The sequence below is a fragment of the Carassius gibelio genome, chromosome B10 (assembly GCF_023724105.1).
Source record: "Carassius gibelio isolate Cgi1373 ecotype wild population from Czech Republic chromosome B10, carGib1.2-hapl.c, whole genome shotgun sequence".
Classification (NCBI taxonomy): domain Eukaryota; kingdom Metazoa; phylum Chordata; class Actinopteri; order Cypriniformes; family Cyprinidae; genus Carassius; species Carassius gibelio.
In genome coordinates, this window is record NC_068405.1 from 9,184,554 (window position 1) to 9,208,387 (window position 23,834).

Here is a 23,834-nt window from a genome sequence, read left to right on the forward strand (position 1 = left end):
AAGAATTTCAGGGTGGTTGACCCAAGTCCTCTCTCCCAAACACCGTACCTGCATCTGTCGAAGCGGTCCGGCCAGCTGCTCCGTCAGTTTGGGCATCTCGTTAGCCTGTGGATGGAGAGAAGCTAATTCAAACAAGGGAATATAGAGACACTGGATTGAACACGCAAGATGTGCACTTTAATTTTCTAAACCATGTGTAAAGATCTGCCAGGCTTCAAGGGAGAGGCAGTTGTGAGCAAGGACTCAGCATGGATGACGTCAAATAACTGTTAAAAATGTGAAGTGAAAGTGACATAAGAAAACATAAAGGGTCTAATTTCATTGAGATCAGGATTGTCCAAAGCAATCGGTTTTTAATTTGCATGTATTATTCAGTGAACATGGCACTATCTTTTCAAGTCTCAAATAGAAGCTGGGCCTTTAAATAACCTCATTCATGACCATTTCAAGCCAAACACAGCAGGTTATTTGGGCCCATAACTGTCATAACCCATCGACTTCTCTCATGTTACACCCCGACCACATTTCAGCATGTGGCATGAGGACATTTTGGCCTTACGTTTTCCTGGAAGACAAAGCAGCTGAGGAGCGCGGTGGCCTGCTCCGCCGTCAGGTCGTTGAACAGCCCGTTAAACACCATCTCTGTCAGCAGCAGCTCGTCTGCACTGTAAACACACAAGAACACCACAGGAGGGTTCAGGAACGAGCCCGAGTGTTGAGAATAACAGCTGCTTTTCATGCCTGTCTTTAAACTAGACTTGTGAACAACATATAACTGAATGACAACAGTGCTTATTTTGGTTTTCTTGGTACCCCACCTGCTGATCTCACAGGCCACACGGCCTTTCATCTCGATGACATCAGAGGAAGTGGCGAATCCCAGGCGCCGCAGCACACGCTTCCTGCACTTCAGCTCGTCCATCTGCAGCACGGTGCGTGCTTTCTTTAGCTCACGCTTCGCCGCTTTAATGTCGCCTGCAATCTAAAACAGACAAGTACACTGACAGTGAGAAGACACACACTTCCTGTTTTAAATGTGTGATTTCACACATCAGAAACGTTACCTAAATATACATTTCAAAGACGCATGTTCCAGGAAGAAACTAAACAGCACTTCTCACAGTCACAACACACCTGTCACACACTTACACCCTTAAAGGTTCAAACAAACCACATCTGTAAACATGCGCTTGAACGTGTAAGGTTAAATCTTTTGCGTGTAACGCATCAACAAACTTGATGAAAGCATCACGTAGAAAACATGGCTGACGCATAATGTTTTAACGCACTGACTTCACACTGTTACAACACCAAACCAAGCCAGGGTGGAGACAGCGCCACCATCTGCCTCAAGTGCACAAAACATGGGCAAAAATGAGTCTAACTTAGGAAAAAATGAGACAGGTCATGTGACTTCATTCAATGTATTTCTGGGGACTGCAGAATAGGGATTTTACTCAAGATCATTCATTACCTTTCCATTTGGAGTGGATTCATGTGCAATCACTACTCTTTCTTTAAAAGAAAAAAGTCTTTACTGTTCAACATCAGTAATACTGTTGGGTTTTTATGGAGATGATGATGATGACAAGCAGGAAGTGGGTCTTCATTTCAAAAACACTTGACACATTTGTCATTAGTATTTAGAGTTAGTTATTTTAGTATTATTTATATCAAATTGTAGTATTTCAGCTAATATCAGTGAGAGCTGCAGCTGGTTTACCAATAAAAGCCTCGCTGTCTGAGTGGCTCTAATGTCATTATCCACTTTAAGGTTTATCCGAGATCTTTCTAAAGTGATTCAGACACCGACTGAAAACAGGACACTGAGAAGAGCTGAACTGTTTTCAAGCAAAAAGGGCAAGAATCTCTCACTCCTCCAGACACCACATCCAACAATCAACAATACATACTTCAGCATTCAATAATCCTGCTGTTTTGTGTATTGCTAATGTGTCGTCTAAATGCTATGACCTACATTCACTCCTACAACTAGGACATGAGCTCAATGAACAATTGTACCACTTAATAAACCAGAAAATATTTCCCTATCCTAGACCACACTCAAATGCATTCATATCAAAAACATCGTTTTACAATAAGTGACAAAAAACAATTCAAATTGTTACATTTAATTATAAATATTTTGTACATAATTCAGGCATTAAATATTTTAAATCTAAAGCAAATATCCAAATGTTTTAAATATTTTATTTTAAAATATTGTAAATATATTTTTAAATATATTGATTTACATTTATACAGTAAATATAGCACAATTTTAGAATATTTAATAATTAAAAATTAAGCATTGCATTAATATTAGAAAGAATATAATTTATATATAAAATATATATTTAAATACAATGTGTTTGCATATGCATTATATATATTTATATAAACATTTTATATTTTCCAATCTAGCTGGTGTTAGGAAAGTTTCAGGATTTCTTGGCTGCTATGAAGGTTTAGTTCTGGGGTTACTCCCTGTAGATCTTTATAAGACAGGGTTGATCTAATCAAAGGTCTAATCTGGTTTGAGGGATATCCCAGGTCCCCATAATGCATCTGACCATTTCATTCCATAACATGCACAGCCAACAGAAATATAACCCATGCACAGCTCCTGCAGGGAACCTATTAAAACAAAAACCCTTATCCCCTTAATGCCCCTGCACAATGCGAGCGATTATAGGGCCACATGATTGTTTGTGATCTGATTTGAGCGCCTATTCACCCTGCGCTAATGTCAATTTCCTGCTTTTGTTTAGTTCTGGTGGGCCTTCAACATTTCAGCCGCAAGGAAATGACATCCACCCCTTTCTGGTGCGCCTTAAACAATAGAGCCATATTTTAAATGACATTTGCGACTCCTGAGCTCAGCTGACCAGTAAAAGGTTGCATCTATGAAAAGAAATGACATTTATATCCCTCACACCATGACTTCTGCACATTCACTCATTTTATCGTGGACTCACCAGAGCTTTCTTCTCACACAGAGTGTAAACGGCCTCCAGGTTGGGGTCGCTGTGCAGGGGGTGCGTGTACATCCTGTGCTCAAACGCCTCCACCTTCTGAATGACCTTCTTCAGCGCTGGATCCTTGATGCCCATGTCGTCTATGGGATCTAGCAGAGGAACGCCATCTGGGAAACGTTTCTGCACCTCCTGGAAACCACAGACATCAGCAGTCATGTGCTTTTCTTTAAAAACTACTAAAAATCAATATCATTCAACACCTTCAGTAGTTAGACCAATTTACATTAAGTACCTAACTGATAAAAAAAAAAAAAAAAATCTATGAATTAAATTTTTTCTATATTTTTTCCAGGTCTACCCATTGTGTGTGTGTGTGCTGACCTGTATGGATTTGAGCATGCTCTGTCGGTTGTCATACGGCCGCAGGTCTTTAGGAATGTAGAGGCGCACCGAACTAATGGAGGTGATGAGATGAAGAATCACAGGAACAACCTGAACGACAAACAAATGCTTCTGATTGGACGAAACTCTTTTGGCTGCCTCTTCATGAAGAACTTAACGCCATGGCCATATATGACCAAAACCACAGTGAGAAGCTGAAGGGGCAATCTAAACGCATTTAGCAGGACCGGCGTCGACATAAAGCAGAGTTTACAAGAAAAACAAGAGCCATCCGCTAAAGTCATCCAGCCTCAAGCCTCTGGAGCTCCAGCTAAATCACTTAATGCTTGACCAAAGAGGTCAAAAAAGGAAAACAATGACAAAAACACTGCACTTTTTATGCTTTCTGACACAGACAAGTTTCTCTAGTAGATTATGCTGTAAAAATGCAATAAACACCAGCATTTTGAGCTCCAGCCAATTTAAAAATACACGCTGGTGGAGGAAGGCCCTTATATTCCACAAAACAGACTGTTTGTAATATTGGTTGTTAACTTAAAAAAAAGTATTTTAAATAAAGCTCAAATAAATGGAAAAACCTTTTTTTGAAGTACAATTTAAAAATTAAACTAATTCACAGGACATTAATTACTACAATACTACATGTTACTAAAATAACACTGTTTACGGTTTAATGACATGTTAAATTGAAAATGAATCACATTCAATACTGAAAAATACAGTTTCATGGACTTTAGATTTTCTTAATACATCTCTGGTATGTGTGACAGCAAGTTAATAGTGAACGCTGTATTAAAACAAATAAAACATTAACATTCGGGTTGCATGTTTTCTAGCTCTGGCCTCTGTTCTCAGTTTGTTTTTGGTGGCTTCCTGGACATGGTTGAGGTAAGAAGTGTTTCTACATACATGCAAATCTAGGCTGGTGTGGCGTTTCTGGGTCATGTTGGCTATCAAATTCCCAGTGTCTCTCTCTCACCTGCATCTCGCCCTTTTCTCCTGGGCCTACTGGTTTGGCTGCCTCCGTGGCTGCGTTCTTCAAGCTGTCTTTGCTGCAGTGGAGCAGAACCTCCACCACAAATAACGGCTCAGCATCCCCAACCGCAGCCTACAACACACACATTTATAATAGAACTATCCAATCACAAAATGTCCACTTTACAAATGAAGTAGTTCAGGTTTTTGTTTGCTGCCGGCAAGTTATTAACCAAGTGCTGATGTATTCATGTCATCATGACTGATGTCAGAAACCTGCAGAGGTCCAGAATGAGTCACATCTGCAGTTAAGTTTCATAATGTTTTTTTTGTTTTTTTTTCCACTTGGAAATCTTGAGTTCTGCAAGTCACAATGGAATAGAAACATAAGATGAAGTACAATTTGATTAGTCTTGGGATACCTTGACGTTTGCCTTCTTTTGGAAATTGACGACTATACCCCAACCGAAATCCAGATCTTCTTTTTTCACCTGGAAATCAAGAAACTGTGTCTCAACAAACCAAGAAAAGGAACTGTAACTGCACGTGTTAGCACAGAAAGCGCTGCTGGACACGTACCCTGACCAGTCTGCCCGGCTGCAGGAAGGGCAGGCAGTATCTAGGTTTGTGAATAAACTCCTCAATTTCTTTGCCCAGTTTGGCCAGCTGCTGACGGATCTTGTAGTAGGTCACCACGCTCTCTTCATTAGGGATTCGTATTGCATTATACTCCTCCTCCAGCTTTTTCATCTCTGCGGAAATCACAAATTAAGATAGGAATGATATAAATAACATCCCAATGACCGGTCACGTGTGCAAGCAAACGCCAGTTTTAACTGAATTTGAACTTTTCTATGAAACGCATGTTAACTGCTGCTCTTTTACAATGGTAAATGAACAACAGTTACAGACTTTGCTCTATGAGAAACATTGCTTTGAACCACAGCAGTTCTTACTCTCCACAACCCCAGGCACGGCTCTGTAGTGCTGGAACTGGTAGAAGGATTTCTCCAGCATGTACTCTGGGTTGATCTCCTCCACACGCAGCAGATTCAGCACCATGTTGTAGGTCAGGTGGAACGCACTGTTCAGAGGATCCGCAGAACCCTACAACAACAGAAGATAATACTGAATAAATCATCAATATGACATGAATCCAACACAATCCAGATGAGGAAGATGAGGTAAAATGTTTTCTGCAACTATCGAATCCCATCAAAGGGTTAAACGTTTCTTCAAATGTATGCATTTGTTCTAATAAATTGCTTAGATGTATTTTTCCTCAAAAAAACTAAATTCAACCTGAACTGCCAATGTTTTAAAACAGAAAAAAAAAAAAAAACTCGTATTTAACTTGAGATTAATTTCATAATTTTTATTAATTTAGCGTACAAATATGATAAGCTCTTTTAAGAAGTTTTACACTTTTACACTGTACAAAAATTACATGCAAAACTATTCATGAACATTTCACGTAAAGACATTTTTGAATTGACTCCCTGAAACCGTTTGAACTGATTCACAGATTTTAATTACGTTTTAATACGAAAGTATCAGATGCTATTAAAAAATCTTACTGCTATTAAAATGTCTTCATGGCTAAATTTAAACCTCACTAAAACAATTGCAATATTTTATCTTCATATTACGCACATATTGCGAATAAAAAGCTTGTTCAAGCTTGTGCGAGCATCTCTAAAAAAATTCCACAACACATATAGAATATAATATACAATCAACCACTGAAACCTTTTTAAAATGCATCTAAAAGTCTACTGACCACACAAAGAGTAAGAAAAGCACACAGCTCCGTCTATTAATCAACAGGTTTTGCAACAAAGAGCAAGACTTAGAGGAGAAAATTGAGAAGGTACTACAGGCGTGCCAGTCGATTAATGTCATGGCCTTCCTAGTATTCTCTTGGAAACTTTACAGCAGAACCTTGATCAAATACAGGCAGGAAGGCATTGAGCAATACTTTAATGGACCCCAAGCAGAGATGGGATCGGGAGTCTGCAGGGACGAATCCTGGAGACCGAGAGCGCTTATGGACATCATGTTAAAGAGTGTAAGAGAGGGGGCCAAAGCTTAGAGTGGGGATAAGGGGTTTAGGATCAGTGTTTCTGTGTCTGAACTGCTTAAAGGAACAGTTCACCCAAAAACTAAATCAGTCATCGTGTTCGTTTTGGAGCGTTACCTTCAGTAACTGTTTGCCCACGGCAGGGCTCATCTTCTCATCCACCATGAAAATGACTATTCCCCTCTCGTCCATTCCTCTTCTGCCAGCACGTCCTGACATCTGGATATACTCTCCAGAGGTGATCTAATGTGGAGGGTTGAAAAAGAAGTTACTTAACTGCAGCATTTGGCAACAACAACTAAATATTTAAAAAGCAATCAAATGAGCACTGCAAAAAAAAAAAAAAAAAAACTTTTAATAGACAAAGAACGTGAAACAAACCCCAGCAAAAACATGTTATTGGTTAAAGATGACTTACCACATACAGATTACATTTTTTGCACTTAACAGTACAGTATGCATAATTGTACAGTAAATACAGTTTTTGAATATCTACTACAAAAATCTTTAAAATTATATTGAACAATATATGCAGTATATAATCCTTTTTTTTTTTTTTGCAATTAACCAACGGCAAAAGAATCCCAAAAGTGTGCTGCATCACATTCCTTATTTTGGTTATTGGTGATTTACTTTGTTTTGTTCCATTTTATTAACGTCGTTAATTAAATATGGCTATGAAACTGTAAAATCACCAGGGACGAAATTGATGAATTGACCTTAATGAAAATAAAGTAAAAGAGTAACAGGGAAATAGTTGTCCAGTTTTCAGTGTCACATGATCCTTCATGTTTTGGGAGTTCAAGAAACATTTCTTATTTTCAATGTTGAGACAAATTACAGTGCTGCTTAATATTTTTGTGGAAACTGTTATACCCTTTTGTTGACTCATGAATATAAAGTTAAAAAGAAATTATCGGTTACATTAAAAACGTCTTTACTGTCACTTCTGATCATTTTAAAACATTCTTTCTGGTCGCACTTTATTTTAAGGTCCAATTCTATCTATTAGCAAACCATTAACTGCGACTTTTGCCTCCTAATTTGCTGTTCATTAATATTCAGTAAGGTGGTAGTTAAGTTTATGTATCAGGTAGGGTTAGGGATGTAGAATACAGTCATGCAGAATGTACTTTATAAGTATAAACAGCCAAAACCTGGCATGTTAATAAGCAACTACTTAATAGTGAGGATTGGAGCCAATACTAAAGTGTTAACTCCTTTCTTTTTTAATTCTTACAAACCCTAAACTTATGAACATCAGTGTATACTTCAGCATCAAAATTGGTCTCCGACTCTCCATGGATTTTAATGTTTTCCATTGATCAAGAAGTTGCCGTGCCTAATGGTGGTAAAATCACCACAAGATGTGGTTGTTAGTAGATTTTGTTCTGGGGAAACATCTGCAGTTGCCCAAACGATAAGGTTTTCCATCTGAAAGTTCCTAACTGGTACGGCTCTGATAAATCACAATCTGGCACCAGCCTCAAACAATGTAACATATCAGCCCATTCGTTTTGCAAATATTGTTTTTGCCTGATAACCCCTCCTAACGTTCCTCCGCTATATTACAGCAACCCGCCACTGACCCCAGATCAGTTTTATCTTCTACTGACTGCTAAACGTCCCAGAGTGCCTGCGATCGGTTAGCCAAAACCTTGAGCGTGCGTTTTCTGGCAGACTCATGGATACCAGATGTTCCTTACAAAACGTTTTAGATGGCAGCTTCCATCGCTCACTCGCTCTCTGCCAAGGGCCTCTTTTATTCACAACAGCTTCAGTCATTGCCTCACACTCACGCAAACAATACGTGGCAGCTTGTTGTTTGACCCCATGTCCTCTCTGTGCAACGATGGACGAAGAGGCAAGGAAACGCATTTGGAAATTTGATTAGTGATTACTACGAGAAGCAGGACAGAGGATAACGTTTGTGATTTACCCAGCGGAAGTCTTTGCCGTCAAATTTGCGCGCGCTGGTGAAGAGCACGGTTCTTGCAGGCATGTTGATTCCCATGGCAAACGTTTCTGTAGCAAACAAGGCCTAAAGAACAACAGAGAAAGATGATGAAAACTTTGGCAAAGATACTATTGAGGTGTCTTAAAGTGGCAGTTCACCAAAAAAAAAAAAAAAAACCTTTGGGCTAAAGTTCAAACCTATATGACTTCCTTCCATGAAACACAAAACTAAGTTTGAAGAATAACCTGGCAGCTCTTGAGTGGTCAGTGTGACCTAAATGTTATTTTTGCTGCAAACTCAACCAAAATCTATTTAAATACACACAAGTAATATTAGTTGATACAATGGATATCTGAAGTCAGGCAATCATTTTGTGCGGGAATATTGAATATACAAATTAATTAACTTGATAAATAACTTTGATGTCAATGATGTCTGGACACAATATGCATGATCCTAATGATATTTGCCATCAAACATTAAAATTGCATTTTTCTTGGAGCTTCTGAAGAGTGAATAATGAATTTATTTTCATGCTCCTCACACAAAGCTAACGTATGACATCAGAAGACTTGGAACATAGACAATTCTCATTTGTGTTCCATGAGAGAATCACACAAGAAAAACAAGAGGGTGGGTAAATAAAACAACAAAGCCAAATAAACAAAAACATAAAAACCAAACGAAAGTGAATGTAAAAAAAAAAGCCAAACAATAAAGAAAACAAAACTGCCATCAATCAAAAAAGCAAAAGGCTGTCAGTTACGAATGACTCAATGTTCAGTCAAGGCGAAAGTGTTCATCCAACATTACACAAAGGTGGTTCCAGTCGCTCGAAGGATCTCACCTTTATCAGTCCCTCAGAGAACAGGATCTCAATGGTCTCTTTCAGGATCGGGAGCAGGCCGCCATGATGAATACCAATTCCTCTCTTCAGCAACGGCAGAACATGCTCCACCTGTTGAGAAACAATCCCAATTAAACACAGTTTCAGGACTCCTCCAGGTCACAATATTAAGGTGCTCACAGCTCAGTCAGATTAGCATAATGTAGCTAATCAAGACCAATGTAAAGCCCCATTAACACTAAGATCTAAATTTTTCAAGGTATGAACAGAAAGTACAACATTTAAGAAATGTCACCTAAAAATGAAGTCTCTTTGTTTACTCGACCTAACTTCTATGGAATACAAAAACTCTGAACTAAACACTACCACACGATGAGAGTGATTGGTAATTCACAGCTGTGCTTTGGAAAATTTGTGGAAAAGAGCAGCTTGGACATTCTACGAAATTTCTCATGCTCTACACTTTTTTTGGTGAATTATCCCTAAAACAATGCATATTTACTCAATATTACACAGTCTAAAATACTGTAACAGACCATTTCTGTTTTTTTATTTTGTAAGAAAATCGACCTTTAAAAATGCAGGGATGGCCCCAGGTACAGGGTCACTCAAAGCTTTCCATAAAAATAAAAAAAATTATGAAATGTATAGTAGTTAATATTATGTGGTTCTATTTTAAATTGCATATATCATGCTATACTACTACTACTAATGTATAATTAAAACAAAGTTACTAATTATGACCTATGTACATTTTTTTTCTTTTCCTTTTCTCTCTCATTCAAAAAGTTATGTTATTTAAGCAAAAATTTTCATATATTGTATAATTTTTTCCAAAACAACAGAATAAATTCAAATCTATCATTTTTGTGTCAGGGAAGTGAAAATATCCACAAAGGCAAATCTGGGTCAGCAGTATAAGGAGCTCAGAATAAGCTCGCAGAAATATGTCATTGAGAGCAAACAGACAAGGGCCAAGTTTAAGGATGGTCCGTTCCTCGTAAAGGCAACATTTACACAAACAGCATATCTGAACTAGTTCTGCAATCACTCATCCTCCAAAATCAGGAGTTCTGATGGAGGATCGGTTCATCCATGAACACCATCTGAACTGAGATCAGCACCTCTACTACATGAGTACTAGCCAAATACTGCGGCCCTGCAATGTGGAAATGGATGACAGCACTGTTGAGATGTAGAAGCAGAGGAAATATGGTGTAGGAGTAACAGGAGGACCCGAAGAGAGAGTGGAAAGTTTTACGAGCCTCTTGAAACCATTTTGGGATTTGCTAAAACACCCAGTCACCTCAAATAGGTTTAACACTCACTGCCTGACTTTACTGTGGTCTGTGTGGCAGACCTTCAATTACCAACAGCTTACAAGATTAACTGAATATTTTGCTAAAACAGAAAAACTTGCATAAAAAAAAAATAGTAGTAGATTTTAAAAATGGGAGACTTTTAACATCTTAAAAGTGTAACATGGTCAATGTGGGACACATTTTAGGGTAGTCAATAAAATGAAAATAGATTTATTAGCAATTCTGAGTTTGGTTTGATTTAGTACCATCTAATTAAAAAATATCACCCAAAAATGTGGCAACATTTAATTTCTTTTTGATATGGCTGGTTAGAGTGCATCCCTCTGGACAAGGACTTGCATTTCACAATGTCCCTGTGCTGCTTTTAAAAGACTTTTACCTTGTTTTTCAGAATATTAATAATAAAAAAAGGTTTTCGATATTTTCTAAATCTTGAAGTTATCACTGCATAATGTTTTAAAGGAAAGTTGGCTTATTTCAAAAAACTAAACACAAATGTCTTGTGTGTGTCATATGTTAAACATGTAGCTGACCCCAAAATATAGAAATGTGTGGGAAATGTATTTACCATTAGGCCATCCAATATGTAGAGGAATTTTTATGCACATGACAATTTAGCATTATGTCTCTTGCTCACCAATGGATCCTCTGCAGTGAATGGGTGCCGTCAGATTCCAAACAGCTGATAAAAGCATTGCAAAATTCCACACCAATCCTTAAGTCTTCCATAACAGGGTTCTAGAGTGCAACCCAATTTCTCAATGGTGCGACTATGAACAATGGTGCGACCATCCGTAAAAAACAACTCCGAAAGTCTCCCTGTGGTTCAACAACAGACACTAGAGCCCTGCATTTCAGCCTGAGTCTGACAGGCCCCGACCTTTTTACGCCCCTCAAGCTGGTCTTCGAGCCAATTTTCACGTCATAGATGCGGGCAAGGCCTCACGTTTGTTTTAGACTTCCTTACTTTCATATTTTAAACATCCATCAATTAGTGATGAAAAACAATTGCCGTGCTGGTGGAAACAACAGGAGACCGTGCTACAGCGACTGATGCAGTTGCTGATCCTGACTCGTCATCTCATTTGACAGCTTTAGAAAGAAGAGCATCTTTACGGATTATGATTATAATGAAAGTTTGTTTGATTTTTTTTATTTCATTAAGTAGTAATTTAAAGATATTTATCATGTCTGTGAGGCATGTTTTCACTGAGTTTCGGTTCATTGTAATACTTCTGTTAAAGACGAGACAGCAGAAAGAACATGTTTGCTTTATTTTATAAAAGCACAAAGTTTTGTTGATATTGTGAATGCACACAAATAAAAAAAAGACTTTGTAGTTACGAATTATGTATTTTACCTTTATGAGAAAAAAAATGACGGTGTATCCAGTGGAAAAAAAAAAGTGAAAAGTGATCATGCTGGCGTCTCCATGTCCTGAAGTGTCTCCACACAAACTACTGGATATAGCGCACATTTATCTGGGTCTAACGTTTAAACATTGCTATATGCTTGAACTGTTTTAGATCTATAGATTTTATTTTAGGCAAGGCGTGATGATTTAAGAAGGCTAAAATGATCAAACATAGGCTCACTGTCTGCCGCTGGTAGCTTGGTCGTTACTTAAAAATAAAATAAAATTAAACCTATTTAACAAAAAAAAAAAAAGATTACTCCAACTGTTTTTCTAAATTAACAAAAAAAAAACTAAATGAAATATAATTACTTTGCTATTACATACAAAATTATTTTGACAGCTGAAACAGTAGCATATGCTGTTTTTAGGGACTGTTTAGCTGTTCAGATCAGACATCAGAGCAGCCCTTCATTCAGACCCGATGGAAAATCTGATCAGAATCGGTGTTAGAAGGGCCAAGTCTGGAAGATTTCGATTCTAGAGCGATTGTGGCCAGCTGGTTTAGCCAAGGCCGAAGGTCAAGAAGGCCAAGCTACAGTTGGCCAACGGAGGGGCATGTGACTGCAATGGAGGATAGTCCATAAGACATTGAGCCATGAGATGTTCCGTTTGAAGATCTTAAAACACTTAATTTAGATTTTCTTTTCATTTCATTTATCTTGAGAGGTTTTAAATTCCAGCTCAGTAAAGCACTTTAAGCACCAACACTTCTTCAGTAAGTTACCTTTCTTGTAGAATTGTGCTTCAAATGAAGAACATTATGTTGACCAGATTGTTAGTTAATCATTTAGGCTACAAATCAATATTGCCTATAAGGACAATGAATAAAAAAGTGAACTTAAAACTGCAGTGTTAAATGCAATGCAGTCGAAAATTTGGGTGCACTTAACTTTTGTGCTGGCCACACCAATGCAACCAGTGCAAAAAGTTACTCTAGAGCCATGCATTAACATATTTGTTTAGTACTGGACTTTTGGACTGTTTTCACTTGTAAACAGTGCTTAACCTGTGCATATATCTCTCCCGATACAGACAAGATGACTTTTTCACTAGAGAAAGCATTATTATGGAGAGAGTACTCATATATTAGCTAGAAGCAATGGTTTGAAGTTAAAAACATCCTAATGACTGGAGTCGTGTGGATTATTGTGATGTTTTTATCAGCAGTTTAGAGTCTCAAGCTTTTTGAGAATTTTGACGCTCTAGCGTTTAATAAACAGAACTGCTTGCGTCTTGCGGAAGAACATCGTAGCCGGAACTACTTCTCTCTGTTTATGTCTATGAAGAATCACAAAGGTACTGGGTTACTCCGAAGCAATCTAAAATAGTCCGAATATAAAAACTTATTATAGGTGCACCCTAGTGATTCAGGACAAGCCAAAAACACGGTTTGGGAAATGGATTCATGGTGTACTCGCTTATTATATACATTTTTCTACATTTTGAACACAAAGTTACGGACCGCAGCTCTGATTGGTTATTTTTTACCGGGAGCGGTGTATTTCTGCAAATAGCAATAGGAGCACTGGGAGGAGCCAGAGGAGCTTGATTTTTTCACAGATTATCTGTCTCATATTCTACTGTCAGGACATAATGACAGGTTTAATAAATATGTAAAAATATTTTTTTTTTACAAAAGTTCCCTACAGCACCTTTAATACCACATTGCACAAAACAAAAAAAGTCTACCTGTGGCAGCTTTTTGTCTTCATCAGACAGGCAGTCTGTGGCGTTGTTGAACACTTCTTCCACCAGTTTCTTCTCATCGTCTGGAGTTGGACAGAGAAATTAGAAATTAAACATCAGATGCACACTGGAATACTTCAGTTTGTGATCTCTGAAACACAGCCAGTATAACAAAGGTAGGTGTGTGTGTGTGCTTTATACAGATGCTCAGAGGACTTTTCATGATTGCTTGAAACACAATACAAACCATATATATAGACATACATAGATATAGTGGGAGCAGCATAAAGGCTGATATGGAGAAACAAAATATTCATAAAGTGTACTGGGGAAAGGGAGAGCTACCATTTTCTAGCTCCAAACGGAGTCTAGAAACAATGTGTGATGAAGCATTAGAAGATCTCTATTTCTGCCTACAGCATGTGGCACAGTGGGATCCCAGAGCATTCAAATTCACAGCATAACAAAATACAAACTAAATATAGAGGAGCTGTTCTCAACTGGCTTTACTTTAGGTCATCAAATTGTGACCCAACACAATGTTAAAATCGTCAACAATGAACAATAAAAGGGCTTGAAATAAATCGCTGAAGTTTATTAAAACAACAGCAATAAGAGCTGCCAAATTTTATGCAATTAAATAAGTTTAACTTTGTTTAACATATTAAAGCATATATTCCAGGGTTATTCAATTTAATAAAAAAATAAAAAATAATAATTAATGTTTTATTGTTTAAATGTTTTATTCCAGCAAGTTGCCTAGGCTACATCACTCATTTTATTTGATTTAACTTGTTTTAATAAATAAAACAGATTTTTGAATTGGGCAAAAATAGCTACTAAAAACTACTAAAACATACAATTAGATAATTAGTTAACAATATAACTTAGCCAACAACAACAACAAAAAATCCAAACTATTAACAAAAGAATATAGCATCGGAATGATCCCAAACTCTGATGTATTCATTTTCACAATATAATCATTTCTTTTGGTTGCGTGTGTAATCTGGTCTTTTGATATAAGGCCAGTTGGACCACCTTGACATTTGGACTTTATCCTCCTCCCAAGTTTATTTAGCTATTTTATGCATGACATATGCTTAGGTGATTTTATTGATTGCATTTATTGATTTTATTGTTTTTTTCTCTTCCATCAACAAAAGAACAGCCCAACCAGTTGAGAACCAATGATACAGATTAATAAAATCATCTGACTATACCAATATGGCCACAACATTATTTGAGACCACAATATCTCTGCAGTGGTCACTGCTTAAAGAACTTGCCAAAAGATTGGAAAACCAACTCCACTTCTGCATGCAGAAAATCTTCTGGAAAGCCTGTATAAAATCACACTTATGATGACATGTGCTAAGATAGAGCCAATGAAAACACTCTCCCCACCTCAAGCAAAGACTCGCAAAACAGTAACAGCTGTGCGTCTGACTGCTAGTGCGGTCCGAAGGGCTCACACATACACCATCAAAAGGCCAAAGACTTTGAGTCTTAAGTGCACGCTATTTCTCAACCAAGACATGTTTAAATATCCACAATAATGCAACACTTCTGTGTGCACCACATCAGTCACTTTAAAAACCAAGTCCAATTAGGTCTTGCAAATCAAAGCAGTATGGGAAGACAGTTTAAAGTTGTGCATGCTGTCCGTTTCTCTCAAAAGGGAACAGAAGGCTTGACACGTCAATAGACTTTGATTCGGAAGGCCACATTCATGCATTTGGCTCTGTAACAGATCCGGTTTCATAACGAATATAAAAAATAAAAAAAAAAGAACTCCCTGTTTAAAAACTGAGAAAATTCTTCAAAAACCGCCCAAAGCTGAGCTCATTTATTTTTTCGGACATTTTTGGCCATGATTTGTATTTTATTTAATCTCTTTGTAATTAAGAGGAGAGATAAATCATCATTGCTCCCATATTTGAGCAATAAGAGAGATAAACCTAGTTCTAAAACCCCCAAAAAACAAGCCAATATTTCTGTAGAGATGAAAAATGACATCCTGCCTCTTTCCAAGGATTAGTTTAACCAAAGAATCAGTCCTTGCAGCTGTGACTGAAAAAATGAAAGATATCCATAATTGTAAAAGTCTTAGCAAGAAGCATTATTAATTATTATATCATTAATACCTGTGTTGAAATCCAGTTTAGCCACCTGCAGTGCGTAGGCCTCACATTCCTTCTTACTGAAGCTAAAGATAATCACCGGCTGGAAGTTCCTTTCCATGATCATCTTCACAATCTTAAAGACATTGGATGGACCTAAGAGAGAGCAAAAAAAAAAAAAGACGCAATATTTAATACAGCATTAAGCATGTTCCCAGCATCTAAAGCCCAGGCGAGTCGATCTCAAGAGGACAGTGCCAAAAATACAGTATAATGTGTGAACCTAAATACTAATGCTTTAATAACAGCTAATCGTAATCACAGTGACTATTCATTTTTAAATACATCACAAACTCATGTTACATATAAAACACCAAGCTGAGCTTCGGCTTGATTTAAATAAGTGTGAGGATTACGCTTGAAGTTCGGGAGTGACTTTTCAGACTATTTAAATCAGCTTTATATCAGCACAAACAATCAAACGCCGACTTTCTGTGCAAAAATGGACATCAAAATTGGTGTAAACCAATATACAAATACTGAGTGTTATTTTGATTACATGTTGACCGTTGCATACTAACCTTTGGTTCCCCCCTTTCTGCCTTTGGGGTCCCATTTGCCCCCAGCGCTGCCTCCCGTGTCCCCCGCATCCCTCAGGACCTGCATTGCGGTGTTAAAATTGTCTTCTCTGAACTCTCCCTGACAAGAAACACCATAAAAACATGATTACATAACTGCTATGATTCTAGGAACATTTTCTAAAACTTGATCAGCTTATTGTGGCTAGGAAGTTATGACACACACAGAGAGAGAGAAATATTCCAGCTTTCCGAATCTGTGTTGAAGTACATCTAGACGTGCCACTCTTGAAGTAACAGTTCCAATTCTACACCCCTGACAGATAACAGAACACAGATTCCATTCCGAGATCACTGAGGAGTGTTTAACCTTCATCTCTGATGACAGAATAAAGCTATTAATGCAGCTTTCCAAAGTAATTGGGCTACTCACGTTCTCATCCACAACCAGGTGGAGTCCGTCTCCTCCTGCTGGAAACACGTAGTGCTGCAGTGGAGTGGGGCGGTAGTCTGTGTACACCACGTGGCAGGGCTGCAAGTAAACACACGCAACTTCTGTTATGTGCCTCTGACAAATTTCCATTAGTTTCTGTTTTCAAATTTCAATTTAGCTGCAATTTATTTTTATTTCAGATTTAGCACATCTTCCAGGTTTAAAAACTGGATGTTAGAACTGCTAAAAGTGGAGTTTAGTATTCTTGAGAAAGCATTCAAGGCTGCTGTTAGTGTTCTAAGAGAGTTTGTAAGAGTGATGATTCACCTGTTTGTGAAGGTGACAAATCCACTCGGCAAACTGTCGAGCGTTGGGAATGGTGGCGGACAGGAAGACATGATGCACGTTGTCTGGCAGCAGGATGATGGTTTCCTCCCAGACCACGCCACGCTCTGCAGGTCATGTGACCCAGAAAGACACTCAATGACAGCAAGAATACAACAAACTTATATGCACGTCATAATGGCCACGTACACCCTGTGAAGTTTCAGGAGTGAGTGACAGCCGCATTCTTTTATGTATCTCCTGGACTGCAGGTTTGTGCATGTACAGAACAGAACACCACTGTAACCACAGCAGCGTTTTCCATCTTCAGTGTTTGGTATCTGCTATTATTGACCAAAGTAATATTACAGCAAACATTCAGAGTGGAGTGTGCTCTTAAAGGGTTGCCATTTATTAGAAGCAACACTTTTTAAGCATCCTTTGGCTCATAAAGCAATCCAGTTTATGAAGTCAATAAAGTAGAAGCATTTCCAGGATAACATGTTTGGATTTAAGTTTATTATGGGCTTGACCTTATCTGTTGTTGTTTTTTGGCAACACTAATGAGTCAAATCGTAACTGATTCAATGTGATTTCTTGCACCACATACAGTGGGGCTCGAAAGTTTGGGCACCCCTTGCAGAATCTGTGAAAATATGAGTAATTTTCAAAAAATAAGAGAGATCATACTAAATGCATGTTATTTTTTATTTAGTACTGTCCTGAGTAAGATACAGTGCATAAAAGATATAAACATTTAGTCCACAAGACAGAAAAAATGCTGAAATTATTAAAATAACCCCACTCAAAAGTTTGGGATCCCTTGGTTCTTAATACTGTGTGCTGTTACCTGATGATCCTCGACTGTCTTTCTGTTTTGTGATGGTTGTGCATGAGTCCCTTGTTTGTTCTGAACAGTTAAACTGAGCAGCGTTCTTCAGAAAAATTTTTAAGCTCCTGCAGATTCTTCAGTTTTCCAGCATCTTTGCATATTTGAACCCTTTCCAGCAGTGACTATGATTTTGAGATACATCTTTTCACACTGAGGACATTTGAGGGACTCAAACACAACTATTTAAAAAGATTCAAACATTCACTGATCCTCCAGAAGGAAACAAGATGCTTGTTTGAACACGATGAAGATGGCCAAATTTGTCTTATTTTGTTGAAATATAATTTTTTTCCATTTAGTTCTGCCCTTCGTAAGCAACAGAAGATACTTGTATGTTTCCCGGTACACAAATTAAGTACAATTTACCTTGAACTTCAAATTCCAAAAGTTTTCACCCCCCAGCTCTTAATGCATCTTGTTTCCTTCTGGAGCATCAGTGAATGTTTGAATCTTTTTAAATAGTTGTGTTTGAGTCCCTCAAATGTCCTCAGTGTGATAAGATGTATCTCAAAATCATAAAGTCACTGCTGGAAAGGGTTCAAATATGCAAAGTTGCTGGAAAACTGAAGAATCTGCAGGAGCTTAAAGATTTTTCTGAAGAACGCTGCTCAGTTTAACTGTTCAGAACAAACAAGGGACTCATGCACAACCATCACAAAACAGAAAGACAGTCGAGGATCATCAGGTAACAGAACACAGTACTAAGAACCAAGGGTTCCCAAACTTTTGAGTGGGGTTATTTTAATAATTTCAGCATTTTTTTTGTCTTGTGGACTAAATTTTAATATCTTTTATGCACAATATCTTACTCAGTACAGTACTAAATAAAATATAACATGCATTTAGTATGATCTCTCTTATTTTTTGAAAATTACTCATTTTCACAGATTCTGCAAGGGGTGCCCAAACTTTCGATCCCGACTGTATACTGAAAACAGACAATTCTGATAAGTTTTTAAAGAGAACCAGAAATTTTGGGTGAACTATCCCTTTAAATACATTATTAACAACTAGTTGTTCCATTCAGTTCTGTACACACTGTAGAATTACTGCAAATTCGATTATCATTATCTGTTTTTCTGTTGTAAAATGTGGTTGTCATTCCATAAATGAATGAAGTGTGTGTCTAAGAACAGGATTAAGCATTAAAAGGTGAAGTGACAGCCAAATTTAGCTGCAGTGTGTAAACGGCCAATATTTCATGAAACTTATGCTGATTAAGCATTAAATACAACCCACCTGAGTCTCTCATGTAATGGATCTCATCAAAGATGACCCACGCCACCTCCCTCATAACCTCTGACCCTCTGTACAGCATGCTCCTCAAAATCTGAAAGAAACAAAACCATAAATAACTAAAGAACCAGTGGCTGGTGTTCCAGTGGAAAACGGGCGGCCGTCTCACCTCGGTGGTCATGACCAGGCAGGAAGCCGTGGGGTTAATGGTGACGTCACCGGTCATCAGACCCACATCCTGGAACTCTTCGTACATCTCTCTGTACTTCTGATTGCTCAGAGCTTTGATGGGGCTGGTGAAGATCACTCGCTGCTTTTCTCGGAGAGCCAGAGCGATGGCATACCTGCGTGCAGAAGGAAACCCTTAATCTACGGAACTACACACAGACAATGTTTTAGTGTGATGGACACTCACTCCGCACACACGGTCTTTCCTGCGGATGTGTGGGCCGACACAAGCACAGACTGGTTGTTATCGATGCAGAGGATGGCCTCGCGCTGGAAAGGGTCGAGTATGAAGGGGTACTCCTGCATTAGGAAAGCAAAACTTGTTTAAACAGAGGCAAGTCATCGATGTTGTCAGAGGATGTTCAGTGAGCTTTATTCGATTACCTTAGCTGCTTTTCCAACGCGTGGTTTCAGTGGAGTGTATTCCTCGTCTGCAGGAAGAACCACCTGAGAAAGAAAGACTGGGTCACAACATGGACATTCAACAGAGATGGGGTTTTCTCCACTGTGTTTGTGTGTACCTCATGAGTGCAGCCCTCCACGGTCTCCACCTGCTCCGCCTTCACTTTAGGCATGAGCTCTGACAGACTGAAGGATGACATGGATACAAATCATGAGAATTACTACACCTCAACTAAAAGTGGATTTTGTCCTTACCAATAATTAAGATTGGAAAACCAAGAAAAAACACACAAAATAAATCAGATGATTAGCAATTAAGATTAGCAAGATGCACTTAATTTAGATTTCATGTGGACTTTAAAGAAAAAAAAAATCATGTAACAATTGCACCTACAAAATTCATTTAAAACATTACACAATGAATAATAATTTGCAAAAGATACAGTAATGAAGAAAATGTTTTGTAATGAACAAAATGACTTGGCTTCAACTACTGACAAAGACCTTTTTTTTTTATTAGAATTTCTCTCTCTTTTTTTCTCTCTGAAAGACTGAAAACAGGCTTTTCTTATGGATTTAAAACCCTTTTTAAATTGTATTTTTTATAATATAGAAAATGTGCAATAATCATAATTTTCATCTAATAATACACACTAAATATAAATGGCCATTTCATCACTTACAAACAAATAAGTGTTTTTTATATTTTATAACTTTATTTGACCTTTTAGTTTTTAAGTTTCTAAAACTTAAAAAAAAAAAAAAAAAAAACTATAAAACTTAAAACAGGCTTTTCTCATTTAAACTGTGAAACCCTCCAATGCCAAAAAATCTAAACTCATAAAAATAAAATCTCAATTGATTTACCAACCCTGAGCAAGCTAATCAAGGTCTTTATGATAACTAGAAAAATCAGTTAGGGGAGTAAGATTAGAGTTTGAGATTAACTTTAATAAATTAATAAATAATAATAATAATTAAACACCAGGGCAACATTTGAGGAACCCTGATTCTGGCCAATAACTGGCAGGTCCAAAAAGCAACTATTGGTGCCGATCAATCTGTAAAACCACTATACACTGACACTACACTGAAGAAGCCTGTCAGACATTTATCAGAAGCAGTACATAAACAGAAGTACACTGATCTTACTTGATCTCCTCAGCTGACACCGTTTCCAGCTTCTGTCTTTTCCCGAGCACCATCTCTTCTGGTCCGTCATCGTCAGCATCTCTTTTACACACAGCTGCTGGTTCGCGTTTCTGTTTACCACCTTTATCAGGAGTCTTTCTATTAGAGGTAAAAACAACAAAGATTCACTCCACAGCCACACAGTGCTCATCTGAACATTTCGCAACCATTCTAGGTAGGGATGCACGATATTGGATTTTGGCCGATATTCGATATGCCGATATTTTCAAAATAATTTTGGCCGATGCCGATATATATACAAATATATACTGATATATTTAAACTTTAATTTTACTGAAGAGAAATCCATGTATCTCTTCTGTACTGATTCTACCATAAATGTATTATTTTACAAATGTAGACAGACATTCACATCTGAAAAACAGGTCAATTATTTCACTTGGAGAATATCGGTTTGGCTCATCGGCAGAAATATTCATATCGGCCGATACCGATAATGGTCATTTTAAGCTTTTATCGGCCGATACCGATATTGTGCCGATATTATCGTGCATCCCTAATTCTAGGTGGTCTCCTAGGATTGCCAATTATTATTATAGTGTAATTAAATATATGTACAGGTGCATCTCAGTAAATTAGAATGTTGAGGAAAAATTCATTTATTTCAGTTATTCAACTCAAATTGTGAAACTTCTGTATTAAATAAATTCAATGCAAACAGATTGAAGTAGTTTAAATTTTTGGTTCTTTTAATTGTGATGATTCTCTCTGGGGTTCAGGTCTGGTGAGTTTGCTGGCCAGTCACGCACATTTGGTCATTTAACCAACTTTTGGTGTTTTTGGCAGTTAGGGCTGGTGCCAAATCCTGCTGGAAAATGTAATCACCATCATCAAAAAGCTGGTCAGCAGGAGGAGGAATGAAGTGCTCCAAAATTTCTTGGTAAATGAGTGCAGTGACTTTGGTTTCCAAAAAGCACAATAGACCAACACCAGCAGATGACATTGAACCACAAATGATCACAGACACCGGACTTCAAGCAACTTAGGCTATGAGCTTTTCCACATTTCATCCAAACATTATGACTTTGGTTTCCAAATGAAATACAGAACTTGTTCTCATCTGAAAAGAGGACTTTGGACCACTGGGCAAAAGTCCAGTTCTTCTCCTTAGCCCAGGTAAGATGCCTCTGATGTTGTCTGTGGTGCAGGAGTGGCTTAACAAGAGGAATACGACAACTGTAGCCAAATTCCTTGACACGTCTGTGTTTGGTGGCTCTTGATGCCTTGACCCCAGCCTTAGTCCATTCCTTGTGAAGTTCACTCAAATTCTTGAATTGATTTTGCTTGACAATCCTCATAAGGCTGCGGTTCTCTCAGTTGGTTGTGCATCTTTTTCTTCCACACTTTTTCCTTCCTGTCAACCTTCTGTTAACATGCTTAGATACAGCACTCTGTGAACAGCCAGCTTCTTTGGCAATGAATGTTTGTGGCTACACTACTTGTGAAGGGTGTCAATGATTGTCTTCTGGACAACTGTCAGATCAGCAGTCTTCCCCATGATTGTGTATCCTTCCTAGTGAACCAAACTGAGAGACCATTTTGAAGACTCAGTTTTGAGTTGATTATCTGATTGACATGTCACCATATTCTAATTTGTTGATATTTACTTTTTCATTTTTGTTTAGTTTTTGTTAAATGTGAGCCAAAATCATCACAATTAACGGAATACAAAGACTGAAACTACTTCAGTCTGTGGGTACTGAATTTATTTAATACAGGAGTTTCACAATTTGAGTTGAATTACTGAAATAAATTATCTTTTCCACGACATTATAATTTACTGAGATGCACCTGCAGATAGATAGACGTTGAGCAGTTGTCATTTGAACATATGTAACCCTGGAGCACAAATCCAGTCTTAAGTCGCTGGTTTATATTTGTAGCAATATCCAATAACACAAAGTATGTGTCAAATTATCAATTTTTCTTTTATGCCAAAAATCACTAGGATATTAAGTAAAAATCACATCCCATAAAGATTTTTTTTTATTAATTTCCTATTCTAATGAGATTAAAACTTGATTTTTGATTCGTAATATGCATTGCAAAGGACTTCATCGTGACAACTTTAAAGGCGATTTTCTCAATTTTAAGATTGCGATGGTCGCTCAGATTCCAGATTTTCAAATAGTTGCATCTCAGCCAAATATCGTCCTAACAAACCACACATCAATGGAAATTTTATTCATTCAGTTTTCAGATGATACATTAAGCTAAATGTAAAAAAAAAAAAAACGGACCCTTACGTCTGATTTTGTGGAGCGGATTCACGTAAGAGATTTAGTGAGGCAAGCTCCTTCATTAGACAATACAAACAAACGTAATTACGTAAAACAGCTGCATTAAACATAACAGCAAGAGAGTGTTCAAACACGAAACGGTGAAAGCTGTATAATGAGTGTTAAGGACTGATACTGTAAGAGTTTCTATGTAAGTTTATCTTTGCGCGCGCGTCACATGTGTTCAACACGAGCATTCAAACACTAACGTCACGGTATCTAGGGATCAGTTGTGTAAAACAATCGTACATCCCGTTCGGTCACATACCCTGCCTGAGCTGTGGACTTTGGAGTGGCTTTTTTGCTGGAACCGGCCTGTTCTTCATCGAACACGCTGAACAAATCGTCTCCAAAGGCGTCCGCCATGACTCCAGCCGATACCCACAATACGTTGCGCTGGCCGCGTGCCGGAAATGACATACAACCGGTCAAACTCGTGAAGTGGGCAACGGTTAAAGAGACG

At 37.8% G+C, this 23,834-nt stretch overlaps 1 protein-coding gene across 1 annotated transcript in view; it reads right to left on the reverse strand.

Moving 5' to 3' along the window:
• The window catches only part of mtrex (Mtr4 exosome RNA helicase), a 27,197-nt gene extending 3,372 nt beyond the window's left edge, over nt 1-23,825 (reverse strand). Inside the window, exons 1-24 of the mRNA XM_052567823.1 lie at nt 23,640-23,825; nt 21,033-21,170; nt 20,000-20,066; nt 19,863-19,925; nt 19,666-19,778; nt 19,420-19,594; nt 19,254-19,344; nt 17,126-17,250; nt 16,799-16,897; nt 16,369-16,486; nt 15,812-15,943; nt 13,668-13,747; nt 9,240-9,350; nt 8,375-8,476; nt 6,553-6,678; nt 5,312-5,462; nt 4,935-5,107; nt 4,778-4,846; nt 4,360-4,488; nt 3,360-3,470; nt 2,979-3,167; nt 819-982; nt 560-665; nt 49-105 (exon numbers count right to left, since the gene is read on the reverse strand). Coding sequence (XP_052423783.1) covers nt 49-105; nt 560-665; nt 819-982; nt 2,979-3,167; nt 3,360-3,470; nt 4,360-4,488; nt 4,778-4,846; nt 4,935-5,107; nt 5,312-5,462; nt 6,553-6,678; nt 8,375-8,476; nt 9,240-9,350; nt 13,668-13,747; nt 15,812-15,943; nt 16,369-16,486; nt 16,799-16,897; nt 17,126-17,250; nt 19,254-19,344; nt 19,420-19,594; nt 19,666-19,778; nt 19,863-19,925; nt 20,000-20,066; nt 21,033-21,170; nt 23,640-23,791 — 2,841 coding nt within the window. The 5' untranslated portion in view covers nt 23,792-23,825. The remainder of the gene's footprint in view (nt 1-48; nt 106-559; nt 666-818; nt 983-2,978; nt 3,168-3,359; nt 3,471-4,359; nt 4,489-4,777; nt 4,847-4,934; nt 5,108-5,311; nt 5,463-6,552; nt 6,679-8,374; nt 8,477-9,239; nt 9,351-13,667; nt 13,748-15,811; nt 15,944-16,368; nt 16,487-16,798; nt 16,898-17,125; nt 17,251-19,253; nt 19,345-19,419; nt 19,595-19,665; nt 19,779-19,862; nt 19,926-19,999; nt 20,067-21,032; nt 21,171-23,639) is intronic.
• Between the last annotated feature and the right edge of the window lie 9 nt (nt 23,826-23,834).